Source organism: Oncorhynchus tshawytscha, linkage group LG28, assembly GCF_018296145.1.
Source record: "Oncorhynchus tshawytscha isolate Ot180627B linkage group LG28, Otsh_v2.0, whole genome shotgun sequence".
In the NCBI taxonomy this organism is placed as follows: Eukaryota; Metazoa; Chordata; class Actinopteri; order Salmoniformes; family Salmonidae; genus Oncorhynchus; species Oncorhynchus tshawytscha.
In genome coordinates this window covers 44,022,196-44,033,249 of record NC_056456.1, presented here as the reverse complement: position 1 = coordinate 44,033,249, position 11,054 = coordinate 44,022,196, and the positions used below count along the sequence as shown (strand labels likewise).

At 40.4% G+C, this 11,054-nt stretch overlaps 1 protein-coding gene across 1 annotated transcript in view; it reads left to right on the top strand.

The window, feature by feature from the left end:
* Window positions 1-4,287: 4,287 nt before the first annotated feature.
* LOC112238361 (acetyl-coenzyme A synthetase, cytoplasmic) overlaps window positions 4,288-11,054 on the top strand; it is an 84,392-nt gene continuing 77,625 nt past the window's right edge. The window contains 3 exon segments of the mRNA XM_042307804.1: window positions 4,288-4,482; window positions 4,485-4,556; window positions 5,505-5,700. Of these exon segments, the coding sequence (XP_042163738.1) occupies window positions 4,425-4,482; window positions 4,485-4,556; window positions 5,505-5,700 (326 nt within the window). The 5' untranslated portion in view covers window positions 4,288-4,424.

Here is an 11,054-nt window from a genome sequence, read left to right as displayed (position 1 = left end):
AGTGTTATAGTGTTCTATATTGTTATAGTGTTATAGTGTTATAGTGTTCTATATTGTTATAGTGTTATAGTGTTATAGTGTTATAGTGTTATAGTGTTATAGTGTTCTATATTGTTATAGTGTTATAGTGTTATAGTGTTATAGTGTTATAGTGTTATAGTGTTATATTGTTATAGTGTTCTATATTGTTATAGTGTTATAGTGTTATAGTGTTATAGTGTTATAGTGTTATAGTGTTCTATATTGTTATAGTGTTATAGTGTTATAGTGTTATAGTGTTCTATATTGTTATAGTGTTCTATATTGTTATAGTGTTATCGTGTTATAGTGTTATATTGTTATAGTGTTCTATATTGTTATAGTGTTATAGTGTTATAGTGTTATAGTGTTCTATATTGTTATAGTGTTATAGTGTTATAGTGTTCTATATTGTTATAGTGTTATAGTGTTATAGTGTTATAGTGTTCTATATTGTTATATTGTTATAGTGTTATATTGTTATATTGTTATATTGTTATAGTGTTATAGTGTTATAGTGTTCTATATTGTTATAGTGTTATAGTGTTATAGTGTTCTATATTGTTATAGTGTTATAGTGTTATAGTGTTATAGTGTTCTATATTGTTATATTGTTATAGTGTTCTATATTGTTATAGTGTTATAGTGTTATAGTGTTCTATATTGTTATAGTGTTATAGTGTTATAGTGTTCTATATTGTTATAGTGTTATAGTGTTATAGTGTTCTATATTGTTATATTGTTATAGTGTTCTATATTGTTATAGTGTTATAGTGTTCTATATTGTTATAGTGTTATAGTGTTATAGTGTTCTATATTGTTATAGTGTTATAGTGTTATAGTGTTCTATATTGTTATAGTGTTATAGTGTTCTATATTGTTATAGTGTTATAGTGTTCTATATTGTTATAGTGTTATAGTGTTCTATATTGTTATAGTGTTATAGTGTTCTATATTGTTATAGTGTTATAGTGTTATAGTGTTCTATATTGTTATAGTGTTATAGTGTTATAGTGTTCTATATTGTTATATTGTTATATTGTTATATTGTTATAGTGTTATAGTGTTCTATATTGTTATAGTGTTATCGTGTTATAGTGTTATAGTGTGATAGTGTTATAGTGTTATAGTGTTCTATATTGTTATAGTGTTATAGTGTTATAGTGTTATAGTGTTCTATATTGTTATAGTGTTATATTGTTATAGTGTTCTATAGTGTTATAGTGTTCTATATTGTTATAGTGTTCTATAGTGTTCTATATTGTTATAGTGTTCTATATTGTTATAGTGTTATAGTGTTATAGTGTTATATTGTTATAGTGTTATAGTGTTATAGTGTTATATTGTTATAGTGTTATAGTGTTCTATATTGTTATAGTGTTATAGTGTTCTATATTGTTATAGTGTTATAGTGTTATAGTGTTCTATATTGTTATAGTGTTCTATATTGTTATAGTTTTATAGTGTTATAGTGTTATAGTGTTATATTGTTATAGTGTTCTATATTGTTATAGTGTTATAGTGTTATAGTGTTCTATATTGTTATATTGTTATAGTGTTCTATATTGTTATAGTGTTATAGAGTTATAGTGTTATAGTGTTATAGTGTTCTATATTGTTATAGTGTTATAGTGTTATAGTGTTCTATATTGTTATAGTGTTACAGTGTTCTATATTGTTATAGTGTTATAGTGTTATAGTGTTACAGTGTTCTATATTGTTATAGTGTTATAGTGTTATAGTGTTATAGTGTTCTATATTGTTATAGTGTTATAGTGTTATAGTGTTATAGTGTTCTATATTGTTATAGTGTTATATTGTTATAGTGTTATAGTGTTCTATATTGTTATAGTGTTATAGTGTTATAGTGTTCTATATTGTTATAGTGTTATAGTGTTATAGTGTTCTATATTGTTATAGTGTTATAGTGTTATAGTGTTATAGTGTTATAGTGTTCTATATTGTTATAGTGTTATAGTGTTATAGTGTTATAGTGTTCTATATTGTTATAGTGTTATATTGTTATATTGTTATAGTGTTATAGTGTTCTATATTGTTATAGTGTTATCGTGTTATAGTGTTCTATATTGTTATAGTGTTCTATATTGTTATAGTGTTATAGTGTTATAGTGTTCTATATTGTTATAGTGTTCTATATTGTTATAGTGTTCTATATTGTTATAGTGTTATAGTGTTCTATATTGTTATAGTGTTCTATATTGTTATAGTGTTCTATATTGTTATAGTGTTATAGTGTTCTATATTGTTATAGTGTTATAGTGTTATAGTGTTCTATATTGTTATAGTGTTATAGTGTTATAGTGTTATAGTGTTCTATATTGTTATAGTGTTATAGTGTTATAGTGTTATAGTGTTCTATATTGTTATAGTGTTATAGTGTTATAGTGTTCTATATTGTTATAGTGTTATAGTGTTATAGTGTTATAGTGTTCTATATTGTTATAGTGTTATAGTGTTCTATAGTGTTATAGTGTTATAGTGTTATAGTGTTATAGTGTTATAGTGTTATATTGTTATATTGTTATAGTGTTATAGTGTTATAGTGTTCTATAGTGTTATAGTGTTATAGTGTTATAGTGTTCTATAGTGTTATAGTGTTATAGTGTTCTATATTGTTATCGTGTTCTATATTGTTATAGTGTTCTATATTGTTATAGTGTTCGAGAGAGAGAGAGAGAGAGAGAGAGAGAGAGAGAGATTGATGGACAGAGAGAGAGAGAGATTGGTGGACAGGGAGAGAGAGAGAGGTGAAAAAAGGAGAGAGAGGGAGGGAAGTTGGTGGACAGGGAGTGAGATAGAGAGGGAAGTTGGTGGACAGGGAGTAAGAGAGAGGGAGGTGGACAGGGAGTGAGAGGGGGAGGGAGGTGGACAGGGAGTGAGAGGGGGAGGGATGTGGACAGGGAGAGAGAGGGGGAGGTTGGTGGACAGGGAGTGAGAGAGGGAGGGAGATGGACAGGGAGTGAGAGGGGGAGGGAGGTGGACAGGTAGAGAGAGGGGGAGGTTGGTGGACAGGGAGTGAGAGGGGGAGGTTGGTGGTCAGGGAGTGAGAGGGGGAGGTTGGTGGTTAGGGAGTGAGAGATGGAGGGAGGTGGACAGGGAGTGAGAGGGGGAGGGAGGTGGACAGGTAGAGAGAGGGGGAGGGAGGTGGACAGGTAGAGAGAGGGGGAGGTTGGTGGACAGGGAGTGAGAGGTGGAGGGAGGTGGACAGGGAGTGAGAGGGGGAGGGAGGTGGACAGGGAGAGAGAGGGGGAGGTTGGTGGACAGGGAGTGAGAGGGGGAGGTTGGTGGTCAGGGAGTGAAAGGGGGAGGGGAGGTGGACAGGGAGAGAGGGGGGGAGGTGGACAGGGAGAGAGAGGGGAGGTTGGTGGTCAGGGAGTGAGAGATGGAGGGAGGTGGACAGGGAGTGAGAGGGGGAGGGAGGTGGACAGGTAGAGAGGGGGGAGGGAGGTGGACAGGTAGAGAGGGGGGAGGTTGGTGGACAGGGAGTGAGAGGGGGAGGTTGGTGGTCAGGGAGTGAGAGGGGGAGGGAGGTGGACAGGGAGAGAGAGGGGAGGTTGGTGGACAGGGAGTGAGAGGGGGAGGTTGGTGGTCAGGGAGTGAAAGGGGGAGGGAGGTGGACAGGGAGAGAGGGGGAGGGAGGTGGACAGGGAGAGAGGGGGGAGGTTGGTGGACAGGGAGTGAGAGGGGGAGGTTGGTGGACAGGGAGTGAGAGGGGGAGGTTGGTGGACAGGGAGAGAGGGGGGGAGGGAGGTGGACAGGGAGTGAGAGGGGGAGGTTGGTGGTCAGAGAGTGAAAGGGGGAGGGAGGTGGACAGGGAGTGAGAGGGGGAGGTTGGTGGTCAGAGAGTGAAAGGGGGAGGGAGGTGGACAGGGAGAGAGAGGGGGAGGGAGGTGGACAGGGAGAGAGAGGGGGAGGTTGTGTTTTCCTTTATCCAGGAATACAGAATACACTGCCCTCCCTGTACCGTCTGTTCTGTTTGTCTGTCTGCTTGTCTGCTTGTCTATCTGCCTGTCGATCAGCCCAGCCCAGCATTCCCCCCCTGCATACCAATGTTTTCCTCCTCTTACACAACGCTTGGAAAATAATCCGATAAACGGACCAGGACCCGATCTGCCAATGAAAAGGTGGGAGTGCCATTTTAAGCATTTTGATTGGCTCCTTTGGCAGTAAGCATGTGGATTCAACACCGAACCTGGTATTAGGGGTGTGGCCAGAGCACAGTCTCAGTGTACTTGTCCAATGGCTGAAGCCCTACTGTTGTCAGTGTCTGTCTCACCTCTCCCCTCTAGCCTTGGAGGATAGGCAGATCAGATAAGCAGACTGGCTGGATCTCTCTCTCACACTCAAACAGATCTATCTAAAGTACGTCTGTCTGTCTATCAACGATGGTGGTCCCTGGCTCTCAACACGCAGAGGACAAGATGTATCATCCTCCGGAGGGTCTGCAGAAGATGCTCATGTACCTGACTTCAGCTGTTATCTGGAACTTTACAAGAAGTCTATTGAGGAGCCGGACGGTAGGTTAATAAGGAAGTAAGACAGTAGGTTAAGAAGGAAGTAGACTGTAGGTTAATAAGGAAGTAAGATGGTAGGTTAATAAGGAAGTAAGATGGTAGGTTAATAAGGAAGTAAGATGGTAGGTTAATAAGGAAGTAAGACAGTAGGCTAATAAGGAAGTAGACTGTAGGTTAATAAGGAAGTAGACAGTAGGTTAATAAGGAAGTAGACTATAGGTTAATAAGGAAGTAAGACGGTAGGCTAATAAGGAAGTAAGACAGTAGGTTAATAAGGAAGTAAGACAGTAGGTTAATAAGGAAGTAAGATTGTTGGTTAATAAGGAAGTAAGATGGTAGGCTAATAAGGAAGTAAGACGGTAGGCTAATAAGGAAGTAAGACGGTAGGCTAAGAAGGAAGTAAGACGGTAGGTTAAAAAGGAAGTAAGACGGTAGGTTAAGAAGGAAGTAAGACGGTAGGTTAAGAAGGAAGTAAGACGGTAGGTTAAGAAGGAAGTAGACTGTAGGTTAAGAAGGAAGTAGACTGTAGGTTAAGAAGGAAGTAAGACGGTAGGCTAAGAAGGAAGTAGACTGTAGGTTAATAAGGAAGTAGACTTTAGGTTAATAAGGAAGTAGACTGTAGGTTAAGAAGGAAGTAGACTGTAGGTTAATAAGGAAGTAAGACGGTTGGTTAATAAGGAAGTAAGACGGTAGGCTAATAAGGAAGTAGACTGTAGGTTAAGGAAGGAGGTTAGCCGTGCGTGTGCTTGTTGCTAGCAGAATAACTCAAACTTTGTGTGTGTATGTCCTATGCACATGACTCATCTGCAATAGCTTGGTTGTGTGTGTATGTGTGTGTGTATATGTGTGTATATCTATGTGTGTATATGTGTGTGTGTATATGTGTGTATATCTATGTGTGTATATGTGGGTGTGCTCCAAACAACATCTGTTATTTTTTTTCTTGGGCAGTATTCTGGAAAGAGGTCGCTAGTGATTTCTATTGGAAGAAACCTCCTACGGGTCAGATTCTGCAGTATAACTTCGACGTGACCAAAGGGAATATCTATGTGAAATGCATGGAGGGAGCCACAACTAACATGTGTTACAACGTCCTGGACAGGAACGTGAAGGACAAGAACCTTGGTGAACGAGTTGCATTCTACTGGTAAGACAAAATAACAGTTATTCTTGTATCTACTCTTATCTTGGTCAGGACATTTATTGTAAAAGACTATGTGTCCCTCAATGACTTACCTGATTTAATAAATAAAAAAAGAAGGCAACAATTATTGAAAAATTGAATTGAAAAAAGAAAAGCAGTGAAAAAAGAAAAAAGAAAGCAGTGAGCCAGTGAGCCAATGCACAGTGAACTGCACTTACCCACAGTGAACTGCACTTACCCACAGTGAACTTTACTTACCCACAGTGAACTTTACTTACCCACAGTGAACTGCACTTACCCACAGTGAACTGCACTTACCCACAGTGAACTGCACTTACCCACAGTGAACTGCACTTACCCACAGTGAACTGCACTTACCCACAGTGAACTGCACTTACCCACAGTGAACTGCACTTACCCACAGTGAACTTTACTTACCCACAGTGAACTGCACTTACCCACAGTGAACTACACTTACCCACAGTGAACTTTACTTACCCACAGTGAACTGCACTTACCCACAGTGAACTTTACTTACCCACAGTGAACTGCACTTACCCACAGTGAACTGCACTTACCCACAGTGAACTGCACTTAACCACAGTGAACTGCACTTACCCACAGTGAACTGCACTTAACCACAGTGAACTGCACTTACCCACAGTGAACTGCACTTACCCACAGTGAACTGCACTTACCCACAGTGAACTGCACTTAACCACAGTGAACTGCACTTACCCACAGTGAACTGCACTTAACCACAGTGAACTGCACTTAACCACAGTGAACTGCACTTAACCACTGTGAACTTTACACCCACAGTGAACTGCACTTACCCACAGTGAACTGCACTTAACCACAGTGAACTGCACTTAACCACTGTGAACTTTACTTACCCACAGTGAACTGCACTTACCCACAGTGAACTGCACTTAACCAGAGTGAACTGCACTTAACCACTGTGAACTTTACGTACTCACAGTGAACTGCACTTACCCACAGTGAACTGCACTTCGCCCACAGTGAACTGCACTTAACCACTGTGAACTGCACTTACCCACTGTGAACTGCACTTACCCACAGTGAACTGCACTTACCCACAGTGAACTGCACTTAACCACTGTGAACTGCACTTACCCACAGTGAACTGCACTTACCCACAGTGAACTGTACTTAACCACTGTGAACTGCACTTAACCACAGTGAACTGCACTTAACCACAGTGAACTGCAATTAACCACAGTGAACTCCACTTAACCACAGTGAACTGCACTTAACCACAGTGAACTGCACTTACCCACAGTGAACTGCACTTACCCACTATGAACTGCACTTAACTACTGTGAACTGCACTTACCCACTGTGAACTGCACTTACCCACAGTGAACTGCACTTAACCACAGTGAACTGCACTTAACCACAGTGAACTGCACTTAACCACAGTGAACTGCACTTAACCACAGTGAACTGCACTTAACCACAGTGAACTGCACTTAACCACAGTGAACTGCACTTAACCACAGTGAACTGCACTTAACCACTGTGAACTGAACTTAACCACCCTGAACTGCACTTAACCACAGTGAACTGCACTTAACCACAGTGAACTGCACTTAACCACAGTGAACTGCACTTACCCACAGTGAACTGCACTTACCCACAGTGAACTGCACTTAACCACAGTGAACTGCACTTACCCACAGTGAACTGCACTTAACCACAGTGAACTGCACTTAACCACAGTGAACTGCACTTAACCACTGTGAACTTTACTTACCCACAGTGAACTGCACTTACCCACAGTGAACTGCACTTAACCACAGTGAACTGCACTTAACCACTGTGAACTTTACTTACCCACAGTGAACTGCACTTACCCACAGTGAACTGCACTTAACCAGAGTGAACTGCACTTAACCACTGTGAACTTTACGTACTCACAGTGAACTGCACTTACCCACAGTGAACTGCACTTCGCCCACAGTGAACTGCACTTAACCACTGTGAACTGCACTTACCCACTGTGAACTGCACTTACCCACAGTGAACTGCACTTACCCACAGTGAACTGCACTTAACCACTGTGAACTGCACTTACCCACAGTGAACTGCACTTACCCACAGTGAACTGTACTTAACCACTGTGAACTGCACTTAACCACAGTGAACTGCACTTAACCACAGTGAACTGCACTTAACCACAGTGAACTCCACTTAACCACAGTGAACTGCACTTAACCACAGTGAACTGCACTTACCCACAGTGAACTGCACTTACCCACTATGAACTGCACTTAACTACTGTGAACTGCACTTACCCACTGTGAACTGCACTTACCCACAGTGAACTGCACTTAACCACAGTGAACTGCACTTAACCACAGTGAACTGCACTTAACCACAGTGAACTGCACTTAACCACAGTGAACTGCACTTAACCACAGTGAACTGCACTTAACCACAGTGAACTGCACTTACCCACAGTGAACTGCACTTAACCACTGTGAACTGAACTTAACCACCCTGAACTGCACTTAACCACAGTGAACTGCACTTAACCACAGTGAACTGCACTTAACCACAGTGAACTGCACTTAACCACAGTGAACTGCACTTAACCACAGTGAACTGCACTGTTGGTTAAGGTCTTGTCAGTAAGCATTTCACTTGTCAACCCGTGAAGATTAAACTTCACAGACCTGTTTCTCACAGAGCCAGGGCTGAGGTGGGGGAACAACTGTATACTGATAGTGGGCAGGAAACGAACACACAACACCTTGAGGGTTTCAGAAGATAAGGTGTTTGAAATGTAAACAACACTGAGTCAGAAGTGTACACTGAGTTTACAAAACATTAGGAACAACTTCCTAATATTGAGTTGCACCCCCAGTTTGCCCTCAGAACAGCCTCAATTCGTCGGGGCATGGACTCTACAAGGCTTTTTGAAATGCTTCCCACAGTTGTGTTAATTTGGCTGGATGTCTTTTTGGGTGGTGGACCATTCTTGATACACACAGGAAACTGTTGTGTAGGAAAACCCAGCAGCGTTTTAGTTTTTGACACCCTCAAAACGGTGCACCTGGCACCTACTACCATAGCCTGTTCAAAGGCACTGAAATCTGTTGTCTTGCCCATTCACCCTCTGAACGACACACATACACAATCCATGTCTCAATTGTCTCAAGGATTAAAAGTCCTTCTTTCACCAATTTCCTTCCCTTCATCTGTACTGATTTGATGCCTGCTGGATTCACCTGGTTAACAAGTGACATCAATAAGGGATCATAGCTTTCACCTGGATTCACCTGGTTAACAAGTGACATCAATAAGGGATCATAGCTTTCACCTGGATTCACCTGGATTCACCTGGTTAACAAGTGACATCAATAAGGGATCATAGCTTTCACCTGGATTCACCTGGTTAACAAGTGACATCAATAAGGGATCATAGCTTTCACCTGGAGTCACCTGGTTAACAAGTGACATCAATAAGGGATCATAGCTTTCACCTGGAGTCACCTGGTTAACAAGTGACATCAATAAGGGATCATAGCTTTCACCTGGATTCACCTGGTCAGTCTGTCATGGAACGAGCAGGTGCTCCTAATGTTTTGTCCACTTAGTGATGTCTCAGGTGGGGTTGCTGTCAAAATCTTATCAGTTGTGTATGTATATATATGTGTTTGTGTGTATATATATATATATATATATATATATATATATATATATATATATATATATGTGTGTGTATGTGTATGTATGTGTGTGTGTGTGTGTGTGTATACAGTGCCTTGCGAAAGTATTCGGCCCCCTTGAACTTTGCGACCTTTTGCCACATTTCAGGCTTCAAACATAAAGATATAAAGCTGTATTTTTTGTGAAGAATCAACAACAAGTGGGACACAATCATGAAGTGGAACGACATTTATTGGATATTTCAAACTTTTTTAACAAATCAAAAACTGAAAAATTGGGCGTGCAAAATTATTCAGCCCCTTTACGTTCAGTGCAGCAAACTCTCTCCAGAAGTTCAGTGAGGATCTCTGAATGATCCAATGTTGACCTAAATGACTAATGATGATAAATACAATCCACCTGTGTGTAATCAAGTCTCCGTATAAATGCACCTGCACTGTGATAGTCTCAGAGGTCCGTTAAAAGCGCAGAGAGCATCATGAAGAACAAGGAACACACCAGGCAGGTCCGAGATACTGTTGTGAAGAAGTTTAAAGCCGGATTTGGATACAAAAAGATTTCCCAAGCTTTAAATATCCCAAGGAGCACTGTGCAAGCGATAATATTGAAATGGAAGGAGTATCAGACCACTGCAAATCTACCAAGACCTGGCCGTCCCTCTAAACTTTCAGCTCATACAAGGAGAAGACTGATCAGAGATGCAGCCAAGAGGCCCATGATCACTCTGGATGAACTGCAGAGATCTACAGCTGAGGTGGGAGACTCTGTCCATAGGACAACAATCAGTCGTATATTGCACAAATCTGGCCTTTATGGAAGAGTGGCAAGAAGAAAGCCATTTCTTAAAGATATCCATAAAAAGTGTTGTTTAAAGTTTGCCACAAGCCACCTGGGAGACACACCAAACATGTGGAAGAAGGTGCTCTGGTCAGATGAAACCAAAATTGAACTTTTTGGCAACAATGCAAAACGTTATGTTTGGTGTAAAAGCAACACAGCTCATCACCCTGAACACACCATCCCCACTGTCAAACATGGTGGTGGCAGCATCATGGTTTGGGCCTGCTTTTCTTCAGCAGGGACAGGGAAGATGGTTAAAATTGATGGGAAGATGGATGGAGCCAAATACAGGACCATTCTGGAAGAAAACCTGATGGAGTCTGCAAAAGACCTGAGACTGGGACGGAGATTTGTCTTCCAACAAGACAATGATCCAAAACATAAAGCAAAATCTACAATGGAATGGTTCAAAAATAAACATATCCAGGTGTTAGAATGGCCAAGTCAAAGTCCAGACCTGAATCCAATCGAGAATCTGTGGAAAGAACTGAAAACTGCTGTTCACAAATGCTCTCCATCAAACCTCACTGAGCTCGAGCTGTTTTGCAAGGAGGAATGGGAATAAATTTCAGTCTCTCGATGTGCAAAACTGATAGAGACATACCCCAAGCGACTTACAGCTGTAATCGCAGCAAAAGGTGGTGCTACAAAGTATTAACTTAAGGGGGCTGAATAATTTTGCACGCCCAATTTTTCAGTTTTTGATTTGTTAAAAAAGTTTGAAATATCCAATAAATGTCGTTCCACTTCATGATTGTGTCCCACTTGTTGTTGATTCTTCACAAAAAAATACAGTTTTATATATTTATGTTTGAAGCCTG